The sequence below is a fragment of the Terrapene carolina genome, unplaced genomic scaffold (genome assembly GCF_002925995.2).
Source record: "Terrapene carolina triunguis isolate 2854851 unplaced genomic scaffold, T_m_triunguis-2.0 Scaffold374, whole genome shotgun sequence".
Lineage (NCBI taxonomy): Eukaryota > Metazoa > Chordata > Testudines > Emydidae > Terrapene > Terrapene triunguis.
The window spans coordinates 17950004-17968201 of NW_020664725.1; the positions used below are offsets into that span (position 1 = coordinate 17950004).

Genomic DNA, 18198 nt, shown 5'->3' on the forward strand with positions numbered 1-18198 from the left:
TCCATTGGAGCCGCGGCCGCTCTGTCTGCGGGGAGGAGCCGCCCCCTGAATAGACCCTTCGACTCCGGGGCTGGCACCGAGACGCCCGGCAGCGGCGCGGAGCTCGGCTCGGCTCGGCTCGGCTCGGCTCGCAGCGCGTCCTTCCAGGCCGGTACCGGGCTCATGGTTAGTGCCCTGCCGGGTACTAGCAGGGTAGGGAACGGGGCAGTCTCCTCCTCCCACGGCCAGGCGGGGGGGACTGGACCCCGGCCCCGGCCCTGAGCACAGGGAGCCGAGGGGCCCTGCCGGCTGTGCTGCTCCCCAATGCCGGGAGCTCGGGAGGGAGAAGGGGGCGCTGGTGACGGGACTGAAATAGGATAAATGTAAGCGGGGCGCAGGGGCTGGCCGAGGGGCGCAGCAGGGGGGGCCGGGGCCGGGGCTAGGCGCTCACGGCAGCCACTTGCTGGATCCGCAGCTCGCGGCCGCAGTCGGTGCATTTCGCATGTGTGCAGCGCCCAGTCCGTGCTGGGCGCCCGGCGAGAAAGGAGCCCGGCGCTCCGTGCCAGCCAACGGGGAGGCCAGGGCTCGCCTCTGTATCGCGGGCTGGTCCTTGCGCTCTTAGACTTTAATTATAACTCCTCCTTCTCGCTATTTTGGGAGGCTAGAATGTGGTACCAGAATTAGCTTTGGGCGCTGGAGCGTGGCAGATGGTACAAGTCTCCTCCCACCTGGCTATAAACTAGCCAGAGTTGTGTCTTAGTGGCATCTCTGTGTGCAGTTGTGTGTGCGCATTCACTCGTGTACCAGTACGTACATGTCTGTGATGTGTGTATTTGCATGTGGCTTTTTACAAGGATGTTTTCTTAGGCTACTGAGTATTCTTTGTTTGAAAATAATTGGTCTTGTTTGAACCGGGGGTGAAATTTATTTCCCCTCTGATGTGTTGGCATTTTTCCTTGAGACCTCGACAGCTGTGCAGCTGAAACTGACTTGAAAAAACGCTGCAAATAGCATGAAATACTAGCTAAATATGTCCCCTGTGTATTATATATACATGCACGTGTGGTGAATGTGTGCTTGAGGGGAATTAATTGCACTTATTTTCATGTGCGAGTTGCACATGGTCATCCCAAATGAATGAAAATAGAAAGTTTGTTGCCCTCCCAGCCATCAGTGCTATTTATATCACAACAGAGAGCTGCTAAAGATACAGTACTAAATTCAGCTCTGGTTTAAGTGGCTTAAAACTTTATTTTAGTAGCGTTGTACTTCTTTGGCCCATAAACATTGTCCTCTAAACACAAGTGGTGCACTTTAACTATCTCTGTCCCCAAAATGATGCATTGATGTGATTACATGCATCCATCACTCCTGGGAATAGTGAAATCCTGAATGACACACCTCCCCATTGACTTTGTTTTCCTTTCTTTGTGGTTCAGATATTGGAAAATTCCAGTATTTGTTTTGGGTTGCTATTATGTGTTTGGGGGGAAGCAATGGTATATCACAGTGCCGTTATAAACTGGGTTCATAAGTGGCTGCCACACAGTGCTGTTTGCAATCTTCACTTTTTTATCATAGAACCATAGGGTGAGTATTTTTTTTTCCTCTTTCAGGTTTGTTTATTTTGTGGCTGTGAGAGCAGGAGCAGGTATGGGACCTGAAAAAACTTGGGTGACTTTTTTTTTTTAACTGACTTGATTTCAATTTGATGACACTCCTCTAAACAAAGTGAAAGTAAGATCTGTATTGTATTCCTGGCTGTGAGAGCTGGAATCTTAGTCCCTCTGAGTTGTGAAAGAAACACACTTGTGTCCACATGAGCAGGACCATGGGGTAAAGGGAATGTGTCCCATTTATGTTTTGGGGAAGGTCTGGATTGTTGTTGTCTGTTCCTTTTCTAGTGTTCTTAGAAATTAAAGTGTTTTTTTTTTTACCCCTTCTCTACTCCCCACCACTTTTATCTTTCTTGATGTTGGATTGCATTGGAGCCAGAAATCGGGGTTCTGTGAGGTGGTGATTTATCTTTGAATTTCCTGGAGTGGAGGAAGTCACACAAAGGGCTGGGGCTAGAGCATGGAGGGAGACCTCATGAATAATAATCCAAACCCCAGGGAATAGGGAGGCAGGGGAATGCAGGTTAGTCCTTGAATGTTTAGAACCAGGGAACAGATTGTTTTAAGAGGGGGATTTGCCCAACCCCCTCCCAAGTACAGCACTGATTACATACTGGGGAGCTTTTAGTAAAGAGCCAGGCATGTAATTCTGAGTCTCCAAATGATCTGTAAACCCAGCTGTCAGGGTTTATACAATCCCAGGATTTCTACAGGAGACTTTCTTTTTTTGTTAAAAAGCCAAGGAGCATTGGAAGCTTGTTGGGGTCTGTGTACAGAAGTGATTTCCCCAAATGCCACTCTCTGCTGTAGGAACCACCTGTTTCTTTAAAGCTCCCTGTCCCTGACTTCCTGCCCCTGTTTCCGCTTTTCGGGGTCTAATGTGGCTGGATGGAGGCAGGTTGGAGAAAAAGCTCCTCGCTCACCTCCTGTGGTTCTTCCCCTGACACTTCCCCCTTCTTCTAGCCTGTTGTTAGAGATCAGAGAATCTTGTGACTCCAGTGGAAGGGATGGGGCTTTGATTAGTGTCTGTAGTTGGAGTTCTGCAGCAGATGTCTTTCTCTCCATGCCTCTCGGGATGGTGGGAGCAGATTGAGGATCCTTACAAAACTTTTAATAAAATGGACTGGTGTTGCTTGTTAGTTTACTAAACACTCCAAGGGCAGTAGATTATGCTTTCTTGGTCACCAGCAGCAGAGAGGTGAAAAAGAGAACTGGATAAATTCATGGTGGTTAGGTCCATTAATGGCTATTAGCCAGGATGGGTAAGGAATGGTGTCCCTAGCCTCTGTTTGTCAGAGGATGGAGATAGATGGCAGGAGAGAGATCACTTGATCATTGCCTGTTAGGTCCACTCCCTCTGGGGCACCTGGCATTGGCCACTGTCGGTAGACAGGATACTGGGCTAGATGGACCTTTAGTCTGACCCAGTATGGCTGTTCCTATGTGCGAATGGTGGTGGGAGAGAGCTTCAGGGTCTACTGAGGGTGGGAAGGCAGGGTTAGTCTGTGTACGTAACCTGTTCCCAAGAGACTTCATGGAGGAAGTGTAAAACTCACACCCAGGCTGTGTGAGAGTTGGGTGTTAATGAGAGAGGGTCCTGCCTGGCCCAGTCAAGCCCCAGAAGCAGAGATGCTCCCTGGTGACAGGGCAGAGGCTGCTTTTCATCTGTTCACGAAGGTGTGACCATGACTTTCTGCTCCGTCCTTGGAGGTAGAAAAACCCCCAAACTTCCTCCCAGAGACAACTGCAGAGTAGCAAGTCGAACTGATCATGGACTGTAGAGACCATGCTGATAGTTGTGTTAGAAATGCTTAGCTACTTAGGGAGTGACTGGAGTCTAGTAGTCTAGCAAGGGAACTAGAAGTTAAGACTCCAGCTCTGCCATTGACTGTGTGTGGCCTTGGGCCATTTTACACTTTAGCCTATCTGTGCTCTTGCTTAACTAAGGCATGAATTGGTTTTAGGGTCTAATCATCAGGTCTGGAACAAACAGATTCCCTAAAACCACAAATCCCCGCAGGGCTAGCTCAGCCTGTCTTCCTGATTTGCATAAATCAAGATCCATGCAGCGAGCTGTGTGTGAAACACACTAGACCTTCAATACCAAGGCCTGATCAGCCCTGCATGGACAGGAAAGGTCCCATGACACTTTCTGTAAAGTTTTTGTCCAACATTTTCCCTCCCACATTGCCACGCACTACTTTGCTCCTGTGTCCTTGGAGGTAACCACATCTCAGGTTATGCCCATAAAGCGTGTTGGGACCCTCTGCCAAGCACTATGGATGTGTGAAACGTTTCCCTCATTATGGTTGCTAAAAGGAGGAGTGTGTATTTCTCAAGTAGAGTAGACCTGGAGTAATAGGATTATTTAGGGTGACCAGATGTCCCGATTTTATAGGGACAGTCCTGATATTTGGGGCTTTTTCTTATATAGGCTCCTATTACCCCCCACCCCCTGTCCCGATTGGGGTGTGTGTGTGGGGGGGTAGTGCTGTATGCGCTGTAGACCAGGGAACTCTGTTCCTATGCTGTGGTTAATCCAGACAACATGTCAATGCTGCTGTAGTCCTAGCTACTATTTCCCCATAACTGGACACTAGTATAAAAGCTATGACTGTCTGAGCACTGGAGAGAAGGCAGGAATCCCCAGGCCCAGCTCTAGGTTACTGGCACACAGCTTGCTACACGCCCTCCCCCCCATTTTTGTTTCTTAATATTTCTTTTCCCGTTACTTTTATTTTTCCTGTTTTTTTAGCACAGTCTTGTGCTTTGGGGACTTCCCCCCCTTCCCTTCTTCGTTTGACTGATCTGGGCCTTTGTTTTCTCTAGCCTCAATCTATGACCTCAGGTACAGGTTATACCAAAAAACCCAGGCTTCAAACCCTGCCAGACCTGCCACGGGTCTTTTCCCTGCAGCAATGGACATTCAAACTGCCTCTGCTGCCTTGGGGTGACTCATGTGCCCTCCAAATGTAAGGTCTGTTCAAGTTTTAAAAGCAGATCTTGAAAGCTTAGGGAGGACAGGATGAACTTGCTGCTGATGGAGCATTCTCTGAGACTCCTGGGGTCTGAATCCCCTCGCGCACTTCCTGTACTTCAGCTCCAGGTGCTCAGAGAACCTCTGCAGTGGTAAGCAAAGATCTTGGGGGCCATTCAGAACTATCTAGACCTTCAACAAAGAAGAAATCCCCTCTCCAGAACACTAGGGGAAAGTCCCCGTCTCAGGAGACCTCATGTCCTGGCATGGGTACTGCTAAGGCTCCCATCTCCTGTGGTACTGAGATCTTGTCACTGGATAAAAAGATTACACCATGTACTGAGAGTCACATCCAGTAAACAGCCTGGAGCAGTACCAATATCAGTACTGGACTCAGTGCCTTCAAAACACAAGGACTCTTCTAAATCCAAACTGAAATAGTCATCAGTAACAGTGTCTTTATCCAGCCACGGAGAACACATGGACTACACTTTGTTACCATCTTCGATACTTCCTGATGTACTGATTTCAGAGTACCCAGTACTGTCCAGGGTCCTCTTCCATAAGGAATGTGAGTTACCATTGCTGAGGGGTACCGAACGACATTCCCAGCTGGTACTGACTTATCTCCTGGAGTCGACCCTTCCATCTGCGTCAACTACTCATCCTCCGGTGCTGATACAGCCACTGGTTCCACACCAACCTTTAGAGGGTACTGAGAGGGACTTCCGGTTGGTACTGACATATTATCTGGAATTCCCTTACCAGCCAACAACACCTCAGCCCTCAGTACTGGTGCAGTTGCAGGACTCATCATGTTACCAGCACAAACACTGTTACCGGCACCATTTTCTTCTGCTCCCCTGATGGTCATGGGCGAGGACATCTCATTCGCTTCTGAGGTGTCTATACAAGGCTCCCCTACCTTTCCATTTCAGCCACCCCTCCTTGAAGTGCACCCTGAGGAAGAAACTCCCAGCAGGTGGTGTACCCAGCAATATTGGCAAGAATAACCTTGGGGGTCCAACCCCCTTCCCTTATGCCCCACCACAATGGGTTTTTGGAACCAGGGGACCCCTTATGGCGAGCTCTTCTACAGGGTTCCATTGTGTAAGAGGTCATGCCAAGAGCACCAAGCCCAGGTCCTGTTCTGCAGGAGTTGCTTACAGAGGCGCAAGAGCCAGCTGGGGAAGAATAAGTGCCTTCTTCCCATAAATCTTCCTCCTCACCAGATGCCTGACTCCCTGGTTGTTGAGGTGGTTAATGAATGAAACAGACAACATGGTTGCCGATCAACACCATCTGACAGGGAACTGAAATGGCTAGACCTCCTTGGCCGCAAAAGCTACTCCTTGGCCTCATTGCAGTTCAGAGGAGCCAGTTGCCAAACCCTGAGGGCAAAATATGATTTTACGAATTATTACAAATTTTCCATCTTTTATTGAATATCTGCCACAGGACAAGAGGGAACAATTTCAGGCCCTCATAAAAGCCATAAAATCATCAAGGCTTCTCTCCAGGCCTCTCTTGATACCTCCAATACAGCTGCAAGTTCCATGGCTATGGCAGTAGTTGTGCGCAGAGCATCTTGGCTGCAGTCTCCGGCCTCCCCCAGAAGGTACAAAATGCCATCAAGGACCTTACCTTCGAAGGACCTAAGTTGTGCAGCAGCGCCACGGGTGGATCCCTTCATTCTCCTGAAGATGCCCAGGTGACACTACAATCACTGGGCATTTATATATCTGTGACAAAGAAAAAATATAGTAGATCGTAGACAGCTCAGTGGTCTCATCTAGTCCACTACCAGCTCACGAGACTGGCTGAACCTTACAGGAAGAAGCCCAGATTCACTGAAAAGGTCCGTCCTCCACAGTGTCACTGTAGTTGGCAACATCCTCAAAACAACCATTTTGACCCATTGGTCGAAGGCCACAAACTGTTTTCCTCTCTGGATCCTACATTGAACCTATTCCCGCTTCCACCCTTATGGGTATCGTCTCTCCCATTTTCTGTCTTCCTGGGAGTTCATTACTTTGGACAGATGGATGCTGGAGGTGATTTCTATAGGCTATTCCATCCAGTTTAGCACCTTTTCACCCTCCCTCCCCAACCCTCTTCAGAGACCCTACTCATTAGTGTCTGATATCGGGGGTTAGTTCAAAGGACATCTGGGATCTCCTGAAGCGTTAAGAGACCTGTCTGTCTGATGTCGTTGCTGTTTGGTTCGGCAGTCTGGCGCCCATAGTGCATTCACTGCCTCCCCGACTTGGGTGTAGTGCCCTTGGCCTCCCATAGCAGTGTGGCCAACCAAGTCTCAATCAAGCCTTGTGCGCTCTGCTGAGATAGCTCTGTCTGTCTGTCATCAACAGGGGTGTTGATCTAGGGGCCCCACAGCAGCAGAAATGCCCCCCAGCTCCCTGCACAGGCCCTCAGTCATTGAGAACCATTGGAGGGTGTTCCCTGGGAGAGGGGCATGTGTTGTGCCAGGCACCTGAGCCTCCTGTTATGGTTGTTCCTGATGCTGAGCTGTTGCACTGCTTTTGGGGTGTCCCTCCTGCCACAATAGAGCAAGTGGTCCCTAGGGCAGTCCTCTCCCTTGGGAGGCAGGGGACAGCCCTGGCGTAGCTGTCTTGGCAGATCTGCCCTGTGGAACCGGGACTTGGCTACAAAGTGGTGGTGGTGGTGTAGAGTCTCCCTCTACTCCCCCTGGGGAGAAGTATTTGTTTCTCAGCCTGTCTCCATGTCCACCTCCTACCAAGTGATGGGATGTCCCTCCAGATGTTTGAATGGCCCCAGGATGTTCGTGTTCTGTTAACACAGTAAAGGTTCCAGTTGTTTGCCTGTGACCCATGGAGGCAAGTGCCATACTGCTACCTCCTGGCTCGGCCTGCCGGGCTGCTCAGCCCAGGATGGTGTTGCATGCTGGGATGCTCCCTCTACAGTCCAGGTGGCAGAAAGCTGATGTTGCCCTCTCTCATTTGGTGTGCTTGGGGTGGAGGACCCAGGGGTGTTTTGATCTGGGCTTTCAGACCAACCCCAAGTCTTAATAAAGGGCTGGTGAACATCTATACTGGCCCCATGCCAGTGTCACAGATAGGTAGAGGTTCCTGCTTGGGCTCCTCTTTGCCCCAAGCCTTGCTGCAAATTCTTGCCACTGGCACATTCTGTGTGTGTTGATAACCTAAACGTGAGCAACTAGGTGCTCTGTAGAGCTTCCTCCCCTTCCCTTCATGGTGTTGGATGTCTGTCCTAGCTCTGCTGCTCCGGCCCACAGCACCCACTGGGGGGAAAAGGGGAGCGTCCCAGCCCCTCTCCTTCTCCTATGATTATTTTTCCCTGCACATCTCACTCCCCTTGCACATCCCACCCCCCAAGACAGAAGTTCCTTCCCTCCTGTATGCACGAAGAACCATCCCCTGGAGGAAGGTATTTTCAGCCCTGGCTGAAGCTGAAAAGCAAGGTTCCCCAGGGGATTGGCAAAGTGCTTCAAAGCTAGGCGTGTCTGGGGAGCATTCCAGCTCCTTCCCCTCCCACTGCAGGTCCAACAGACATGTTCTGCAGTGCGTTCCTTGCTCAACACAGAACAGGGGAGGGAAGCTGGGCCTAGGAATGTCACCCCCAATCAATGCTCTGGGGTGGGGTCACACATGAAGGCACATCGCTTGCCAGCCTCTGACTTTGGGGTACCGTGTGGCAGCATTCTGTCTGGTGCTGAGGGCTAGCCTGGGTCTGTAGCACTGGAACAACATCTCTGAGAGCCCGGCCCTATGGGCAGAGAGCTGACCTGGGCACCGGGTTTCCTGCTGTTTGGCTTTAAGTTTCAACCTTAACTTTTTCCTCCAGTTTGTGGGGGTGGAGCACAGGAATTGGCAGCAGGGCTCCTGAGTTCTGCTTCTGAGTCACTACACCCTGCAAATGTGGATCCCCCGCACCTCTTGCTATTGGGCCCTTCCTCTTTCTGTGCCTGAGCCTAACGTCTGCCCCGTGGGCCTAGTCGGGTCCGTAAGTCGTGGGGTGGGGGCTTGTTTGTGAAGGTTTGTAAAATGCTTTGAGATCATCTGATGGTGGGAGCTAGTGGAGGGCAAAGGGTTAAATGAGTCTGATTTTCTGTATTCGCCATCTGTCTAAGCTAGAACATGACCTGGTTCTTCCCTCACTTATTTGAGTCCCATTACACAGACGTCGGGGAACTTCCCCAATAGGAGGAGAATCAGACCGGGATATAGATCAGCATTTGTCAGCATACCAAACCCTTTGCAGCATCTGACTGTCCCTCCAAACTCTGAATGTTCAGTTCCTCCCCAGCCAGGGGAAGCAGTTCACCCTCTTCTTTCTTGCTGGTTGGATATATAACAACATACTCTCTTCTCCAGGCTGCAAGTTTGAGATTTCTGTGCTATAGACTCTCTCCTGTCCACTGCAGACAGGAAGGGTCTCTGCTTCTTATTTCTACTTTCCGTTAGCTCTGCCTTCTGCTCCCCTTTTGCAGGTCTTTATTCTGGTAACTGAGTCAGGGTCAGCGGTGGGGCTCTACTTAGGAGCGGCTCTGGCCTTTTCTGGGTTGAGATCCTTGCCTCTAAAGTGTGACTTGTTGGCACTGCTCTGGGACTTGGTCAGGCATGTCGATAGCAACAGAAGCAGGGCTAGATGGCAAGCATGGTTGCTCACTCCTTTGCACTCAACAAGCCATGAACAAACAGCACATGGGTCAGCCGGGGAGACTATGCCAGGCAATTGAAGCAGGAATGGTCCTGCCTGTGGTCAGGCCAGAGCCCAGAGGAAATTCCACACAGTCTCTGAGCCTTGCCACCCTCCAGGAGAGATTCCAGCCCCCAGCATTGCTCAGCCTGGCAAGGAGAGAGATCAGTCCCTTCCTCTTCTTCCTGTGCCGGGTGGCGAAAGCAACGGGGTTGCTGGATGATGTGAGCAGCAGGTGAAAAAGACCCTTCATTGTGCAGTGTGTGGCATGCCACCCCAGGGGCAGAGTCAAACACTGCTGGGCCTTGCTGGCCCTGACTGATATTGGCCTTTATGGCTGTAGTTGGGGCTCATGCTTCAGAGCGTGTGCTGGTTCCTGTAGGGGGTGAGGAAGAATAACCTCCCACCCAGGTGCAGCATTGTCCCAGGTGCTCTGTGGTCTCTTCTGCTGCCTGCTGACGCCTCCATGTTAGGCTAGGAATTGGAATTGCTGAAAATGGTCTGATCTGGTACAGCACATCCTGAGACCCCTGGGATCAGCTTACAGATGTGGGAATCTTCTCATCTCAGGAACAGTCAGGAAAGAAAGAGGTGCGGGAACAGGAAGCATTTCACAGACCAGAGGTGTATAGCAGGAGCTGGAGGCTGCAGTCTGGCATGGTTATGGATTTGCTTGTACAAATGTATGTCTTCTCCTTCCTCACTGTCTGAAAGGGCTGCTTAGAATGAAGGGACAGGGACTAGCTTCTGTAACAGGCTGGGCTGGGCATAGCAACCGTAGCTAATTATAATTGCCATGTGTGTGTCCTGTTCATCTGTCGCCCTTGAAACACTTTACACAGGTGGGTAAATAGCCTCCTCCTTGTGAGCTCTGCCTCTGACTCACCAGAGAGAGGCAGTGTGTCCACACTGAGTCCATGACAACCCCATTCTCCTGAGCCCCACTCCTGTATCTAATTCACTGCCCCATGCCACCTCCCTGGACAGTCATTGTGTCAGCTATCCTGGTGTCAGTCTAAAACACTCCTGGGATGAGTATCCAAGTACCACGCTGCCCTTAGGCCCTCTTACAAGAATGATCCATGCTGTTGACTATAAGGTCTCGGCAGCTTTGCTGAGACCGCACCTTGCCTGTCCTTGGCTGATGGTGCATAATGTAGCAGCTTCTGTGAAAGAAGACATGTGGATGCCATCAGAGAGGCCCAACTAGACCCTGCTGAATAGGAAGTAACTCGCCACCCTCACCTTCTCCTCTGCCCACTCAAAACTTGTCATAAAGATATTTAAAGCCTTGACCTCTTATGTGGGGCTTGGTCAGGAGGGAGCTAACAGGAACAGCTACAGCCAGCAGAATTATCTGCCTATTCTCTATAACCAGCACTTTCAAACCTAGCGTTAGGCACCTATTGCTGGACTCTGAAGGGCTGAGCATGGCTGTTGCACATGATGTGAGCTGTGGGTGCTCAGCACCTCTGAAATTCAACCACTTATTTAGGTGCCTGATATGGATGTAGGTGCTGGACTCTAGGCTCCTTGTTTTAAAGATGCTCTATTTACTTTTGGATTAGGCTCTCCATGGGCTTTTCTAACACTGAGTTTCACAACCCACTTCCAAGGTGATATTGACCCCTTTTACTGCTGGAGAAACTGAGACAGATCTGAAGTGACTTGCCCTGTGTCACACAATGAATTTGTAGCAGAGCTGGCGCAATCCAGTCTATAGACCTAAGGAGTCCTGAAGTGAGGAATATACCAACCAGCCTCTCTCCCTTTACTATATTATCCACTGCAGTAATTGTCATGTGTTGAGAGATTTGTGTGTATATTGAATTATGAAATTAAATTGTACAGAGATGGTCTGGCATTTGGCATGGCTATATCCCCCTGTACCGCCCCTCCGCCCCCAGGGGATCTTTAAATACACTGTATCCACCTGCATGTATCTCTGAGTTTCCAGCCAGGAATTGTAACTGGAAAAAAGGGGTCAGTGACACCATTGTTGTAGCCCTGCTGCTCACAGAGACCTGTCCATGTTAGAGCAAGGAGCGCAGCGGCTCTAGAGTAGAGGGGATGGATTCTGGCAGGGCCGACATGCTCTGTGGTGGAGTATGCTCTCCCCAGCGTCCCCTCACCTTAGGACTGGAGGTGACAGTTCTAGCCAGAGTGTTCCCACAGCCTTCAAGGTGACAAAGGTCTCCACTCCTCATGAGTGTGAGGGACAGTTGCTAAACACTGCTTGGGACTTGAGCAAAGATTGTGATTTGCAATCCCCTTTCCAGCAGCCCTGGCCACAGCTCAAAATCCTGTCTGTCAATTAAACTTTATTGTAGTTGTGCAGCAGCACCACTATTGTTAAGGTTCTGTCACAACAGCTATTTAAAGGTTCATCTTTCAAAGTACTCTAAAATTGACATGCTTTATCAGATTTCTGTGAAATTTGGTGTGCCTCAGGTGGGTGTGGGGTTGGATTAGTGACCCATATTTGGAGTCATTTGAGCCAAGGATTCCAGAGATATAAGCCCCTCCCTCCCAGCCCCCCACAAACCAGCCATATTAAAAAAAGCTTTTAGGTATGTGGTTTTTGGTTTTGCCGAGCACTAAAGACCAAACTATTGAAGTTGTGCAGGTCAACCTGGTTTCAAACTGTAAAGTTTTACCTAAGGAAATATGTGGCACTCACTAGGACTATGTCTACACCGCGCACCTTACAACAGCAGCCGCACTGTTGTAAGGTGGGCTGTGGAGCTGCTCTTTATTGCCAGGAGAGAGCTCTCCTTGCGGCAAAATAAAACCACCTCCAACGAGGGGCAGTAGCTTCATCGGCAGGAGCCCTCGCTGAAGCACTGTCCGCACAGGTGCTTTTCGTCGTTAAAGCTTTGGTTGTTCAGGGAAGTGTTTTTTCAAGCCCCTGAGCAACAAAAATTTCATCAACGAAAGTGCCAGTGTAGACACAGCCTACATCATTGGGGGACTCAAACTGAGAACAGTATTGAAGAAAATGTGCACTTGTTACACTGCCCATGGCCCAGTACAGAAAAATGGCTAGAGGGTTTCCATTCCTGACATTTTAAATGCTTTAATCCCGACTTTTTTTTCCCCCTTCCCCCCCCCTTTTGATCTTTAATAGTGTGAGGTGGAATCCTGTGGGTGAGAGGAATGGATTGTAAAAGGAGATAAAGAGCTTGTACATTTCAACAACTGTGGGATTGGCAGAGTAAAGCTATGTATTAATGGGGTGTATTGGGGCATTGCTGAAAGAGGGAAGAATTAAGGTTGCATGGGCAACCTTAACTGTATATTTCCTGGTTTTCATAAGTTTGAGTTTTACTCAACTCAGTGGCCTGGAAGGGGATGATATACAGTAGTTATGAACAATACAGGAATGGAGGTGGTTCATAACTCTGAAATGTTCATAACTCAACAAAATGTTATGGTTGGTCTTTCAAAAGTTTACAACTGAACATTGACTTAATACAGTTTTGAAACTTTACTATGCAGAAGAAAAATGTTGTTTTTAATCATCTTAGTTTAAACGAAACAAGCACAGAAACAGTTTCTTTACATTGTCAAATCTTTTTTTAAACTTCCCTTTATTTTTTTAGTAGTTTACGTTTAACAGAGTATTTGCTTCTCTTTTTTTGTTCCTCTCTCTGCTGCTGCCTGATTCCATATTTCCAGTTCCAACTGAGGTGTGTGGTTGACCGGTCAGTTCATAACTCTGAGGTTCTACTGTACCACCAAGCAACCTTAACTCTGGGTTAATATAGTTTTTTGGCATTGAATATATATTTGCTATAAACATTAATTTAGCTGTATGAGGCCCCTATAATTGTACATGGGGAAACTGAGCACAAAGCAGTGACTTATCCAGCTCACAGGGAATTTGTGGCAAGGCCAGGAATAGAACCTGGGAGTTGCAAACACCCATCTCCTTCTCTTGCAGCTATACAGTGCTCCCTCTGTTAAGGAATGGGAGGAGACTGGGGAACAGCCTGAGACCGAAAGTAAAGTGGTGTAAGAACAGAAAGCTACCAATAACATGTTAGGAGCCCTACTGCTTTGTAGGGAAAAATTCTCTCCTCTCCCCAATTCCCCTTTGATCAACAACGGGAAGTGTGAGATTGCCTGGGGAAGTGGAGTGAGAGCTCTCAGCAGATACTCGAAGGGAGCAGTTTGTTGATATTGAGGAGTGTTGCCACTTAGCTCTATATAAATATTACTTACCAAAACCTGTAACACCTTACCTGTCCCAAAAAAGTGCCCCAGTGCCTGCACTGATGTATTGGGTCAGGGCTAGTTACTGGTTTGCTGGCTGCATGAAGCTGAATGCACTGGCCACATCGCTAGCCAAGGGACTCCAGGAAAGGCATACTACCTTTTTAATAAGGTAGTAATTCACTTTCCACGTGGAAACACAGTGCTGGGACCTGGTCTTCTCTGGGTTGCTGATTCGGAGAGTCCGGGAGTGCATTCCATCCAGCCCAGGGACAGAGTCACTCTTCGATCCTCCCCCATTTATAGAACTCATCATGGGCCCTGGTTTCAGAGGCGCTGACCTGCAGCTGCCAGTGAGGTCAGTGGGCCCAGATCATTTTGAAAATCAGGCTCCTAGTCTTCAGTGATGGCCTTTTTACCCCGACAGCCTCCGTGCACATGCATCAGCCATGAGTGCCTTCCCCTCTCCTAGGGAATGATAACAATCATGTGTGCTGCTGGGAGGCAGGTGGCACGGGTTTGGCATTTGGCGCTGATGTGTGTATGTACAAGGCCTGTGTTTATACGCCTGTCTGCACATCCCCCAAGCCACATTCCACACTCATGGCTCATCACCAGCTTTCTCCAGAGAAGTCAGTTGGTTTTGGCCCAAAAAGATGATTTGCTCGTGCAGACAGGAGCTGTCTTGTCTGCAGTGCAGACTGCCAGCTGTGGCATCCCTGCGATGTTGCTGACTTCCAGTAAAAGGTGAATCCTGCACACAATCCCGCTTCCCCCTGGAACCATGTACCCTATCCATACTTGTGTTTCCCCACCCTCTTGCTCAAGATGCTGTGTACTCCCTCATTTCCATGATGCTTTGGGGGAAGGAAATGGGGGGAGGAGATATACCCTATATTTCAGCCTCTCTCCTTGGTCCCTGAAGATGGCAGAACAGCCTGTCCCTAGGAAGAGTCCTCAGGGCTGGGCCGTACCTGGAAGCCCAGCTGTTCCTGGCTCCATCCTGCCTCTTTCCAACACTTTCTCTCTGTGTCTTGTGCTTTCTATCATGAGTGCAAGGTGGAAAATAACACACAAGTGAAGAGCAAAGGCCTGGTCTCAGTGTGGAATAGCAGAGGCTGAGTCTATTCTGTTCTATATAGGTTTTTATATCACGCTTATTACTGTAACATCTGAGCACCTTCCACTAATGCATTAAACAATGTGAATACGTGTCTGTCACATATTTGTTCTCTCATTCTCTGCCCAGAGGGAGAAGCATTTGTAAAGGAGTGTCTTGTTTCGGTGGAGTTTTTTGTTTTTGTTTGTTTAAATAAATATACCTGTTGCTCTATGTTTATATTAGAGAAAACAAGGTCAAAGAAATGTGCCTTGCTCTTGGAGTGGAAAGTGGTGAGATTTGTGATGGTCCTTAGTTCTTGGGGAGTTCATAACACAGTCTTGGACTGCCCTCAGAGAAGGTTCTGTCTCCCTCACAAACAAGCTTTACTCCTATTGTTGAGAATTCCATTGTGCCAAAAGAGCAAAGTTGTTGACCACAATCTTTATCCTAGCGCATTAAACGGTCTTTTAGATATCCTCGGCCCAGGCCATGGAGCGCTTTGACGAGAAGGACTGAGACCTTGAACTTGATTTGATATTTTATGAGAAGCCAATGCAGAGAGTGGAAGACAGGTGTGATGCATTCATGGTAGCCAGTGCTGCTGAGGAAACGCGCTGCAGTGTTTTCTACTAGTTGGAATTTCCGAAGTGCTGGAAGTTTCATGCCCAGGTATGCCACGTTACTGAAGTACAGCTGAGAGATGACAAAAGCATGAATAACTGAGGCCAGGTCACCTTCTGTCAGGATGGGGTGGAGTCTCCTAGCCAACCAAAGGTGATAGACAGCATTATTCATGGCCATTGCAATGTGAGAGCTCAGTCAGTGAGGAATCCAAGAGTACTCCTAGACTGGACTGAATTGACAAATTGTGGATGTGAATCTTCAACCACTGTACTGTGGCTGTAAACTCCTCAAAATACTTTCCTCTGCCCACCAGTATCACCTCTGTTTTGCTTGGGTTCAGATTCAACCAACTGCTCTTCATCCGTGAGCTGATCTCATCCAAGCACTGGGCGATCTTGTTGGTAGTGGTGTGGTCGAATGTGGTGAAGGATAGATAGAGCTGTGTCGTCTGTATATTGCTGGCACCTGAGTCCCTGTGATCTGACCAGTTCACGTACTTGCTGGATATAAATGTTGAAAAAGATCAGAGAGAGAATTGATCTTTGTGGAACCCCACAAGCAAGGGGTAGTGGTAGAGGTGCAGTTTCCCATCTTTGGATGCAAACTGCGGGAAGGACCCAAACCATTTTAATGCATTACTCTGGACTCCTGCCACCTCCCTCAGGTGAGACAGCAGTATCTTGTGCTCAGCAATGTTAAACGCTGCAGAGGCGTCCAGGAGGATGAGAATGGATGTTCATCCCTGCCACAAAGCAGTTTCAGTTCCGCATCCTGTCCTGAATGCAGATCCTGCCAGGTCTAGATTGCTGGCTTCAGTGAGATGAGCTTGCTCAGGAAAGGGAGGTTTGGCTAGGACTGATGCAGCCTTGCTGCCAGGCCATGTCTAAGCAGCGCTACAGCTGGGCTGCATGTATCCCAACCTGCCTTAGGAAAGGAAAGGAGGATCTGGTGATGCAGGAAGTCTTGGGCATGGTGAGTCAATGACTGCACCCATAATCGGCGGTCCCAGCACAACAGCCTCCCAGTGATCCCTCAGTCTTATGGTATTTGCATCATGTCTCTGTGCAAACTGGCTCTTATTTCCCTCGCTGCCCTTGGACTTGAAGCTCTTTGGGTGGGTGGGTGGATACTCCCATCTCCTCCCAGGTAGGAGAGAGAAGGTTGTGCAGTAGAGAGCAATTGTCTGAGTCTGGAGCACAGCGTTCCTTGCGCAGGCACTGCTGCGCTCCTCTCTTTAAGATGCACAAGGCTCTTCTTTTCCAAGCTGCCACCTCCTTGCGCGGCTCCCTCTGCCCATTCTTGGGAGGCACAGATGGGCGGAGCAATAACCAGTAGCAGAATGTCTGACGGGAAGCGAATGGCTCAGTGGGGAGGGTCAGATGTCTAGTTAGCAAGTAAGTTTGAGGGGCTTCCCCCAAGCCACCCCCAATAGGCTTGTGCAGGAGCTTTTCATTCATAGCCTCATGCCTCCTGACAGGCTGTGGTCCTGCACCATAAGCTCTTGTTCTAGTGCATCCTCACAGCATGTACTATCTGCAGTGCCCGCTGAGCAAAGTGACACGCCAGCTTCTGTGAGTTCCACATCAGCCCTGTGACCCGACAACAAATCTCCAATGTGCCTAAAACCCACCAGGCCCCACCCTCAACCCCTCTGTACCTGGCACTTGGGTGCTCCCTGCTTACGCTACACTGCCAGGCATAAAGGGGCGGGCTAAGGGTTCTCTTGGTGTCTCTCTGCCCCCCGAGGCTCCTCAGGCCTGGCTCTTTCATCAGGAGTAGTGTATGCAGCTTCAGTGTGGGCAGCGGGATCACTTCATGTGTCCCAGGGTAGAGTTTAGACTTGGCTCGGTGTAAATCCTGCTGGGACTTCCGTAAAGCTCCTTGTGGCCCTTCAGGAAGGGAAGTGTAATGGCAACGATTCTGTGCCTAGCTCAGTGGGGTCCGGCTCCGTGACTCGGGATCCTGGTGCTACAGTGATACAAAGAGTGATTCCATCAACATGCCTGCTGTCTCAGGGCAGCTAGACAGCCAGCTGGTATATTTGGGACAGAGATCCTGCCAGTTCCCATGGCCATGCCAGAGGTTCCCAACTGCTGGGCTGTGTTCAGTGATGAATCCCTTGGGGGTGGATTGTGGAAGGAGAGACCCCCAAGGACTGGGGTGGCCATGTTCACTGTGTGCTATAACCTGCTCCATCTCACTCTCTTTCCCCAAGGGTGCATGATCTGCCTGGGGCAGTCAACCTTCCTCCGGTTTAATCACCCTGCTGAGGCCAAGTGGATGAAAAGCATGATCCCAGCTGCAGAAAGGAGTCCTGGGGCCCCATATGGACTCACGGCAGGTAGGTGAATCCTCCATGCTCAGGGCCCGGGAGTGAGGACACCTATGTTTTATTCTTGACTCTGCTGCTGACTCAAGCAAGTCAGTTTCCCCTCTCTGTGCTTGTTTCCCCACCTCTAATGTGGGGATAATAAACCACCTCCCAGGTGGGAGTTGTGTCAGTGCCTGTGGGCCTGGGATTGCTCTGAGGAAGAAGATACCCCCTGTGAGTGTTAATGGCAGCAGACTGAGGTTTTGTCTACACCATGCAGCTTTTAGCAGACATGGCTGTGCCGCTAAAAGCCGCGCAGTGTAGCTGCTGTTTGTCGGCAGGAGAAAGCTCTCCTGCCGACAAAAACTTCCACGCCCCCACGAGCGGCAGCAGCTTTGTCTGCACTCCTGCCGACAAAGTGCTGTTCACACCGGAGCTTTTCATCAGTAAAACTTCTGTCGTTTGCGGGAGGGGGGGATTGTATTAACACCCCTGAGCGACAAAAGTTTTGCCCACGAAGTACCAGTGTAGACAAAGCCTCAGAGTGTAATGAGCTCAACAGAGCCCAGATATTCAGTAGGGCAAAGGTCAAACCCTGGGCCTTGGAGAGAGGCGTTTCGGGAGGGAGCTCTGCCAGGGCTCAGATCGGCATTTCTGTCCAGTGCTGTGGTCTTTT

The 18198-nt window shown here is 49.6% G+C and overlaps 1 protein-coding gene across 24 annotated transcripts in view; it reads left to right on the top strand.

Annotated features, from left to right (window-relative positions):
* Positions 1 to 18198, top strand: part of PHLDB1 (pleckstrin homology like domain family B member 1) — a 108290-nt gene that overhangs the window by 32203 nt on the left and 57889 nt on the right. For 22 of the 24 annotated variants that reach the window (XM_024207331.1, XM_024207325.1, XM_024207324.1 and 19 more), the window contains one exon: positions 17427 to 17552. In XM_024207331.1, coding sequence (XP_024063099.1) covers positions 17427 to 17552 — 126 coding nt within the window. Of the gene's footprint in view, positions 1 to 91; positions 193 to 17426; positions 17553 to 18198 lie in introns of those variants that run through there. The other 2 variants (XM_024207338.1, XM_024207339.2) reach the window with 2 other exon arrangements.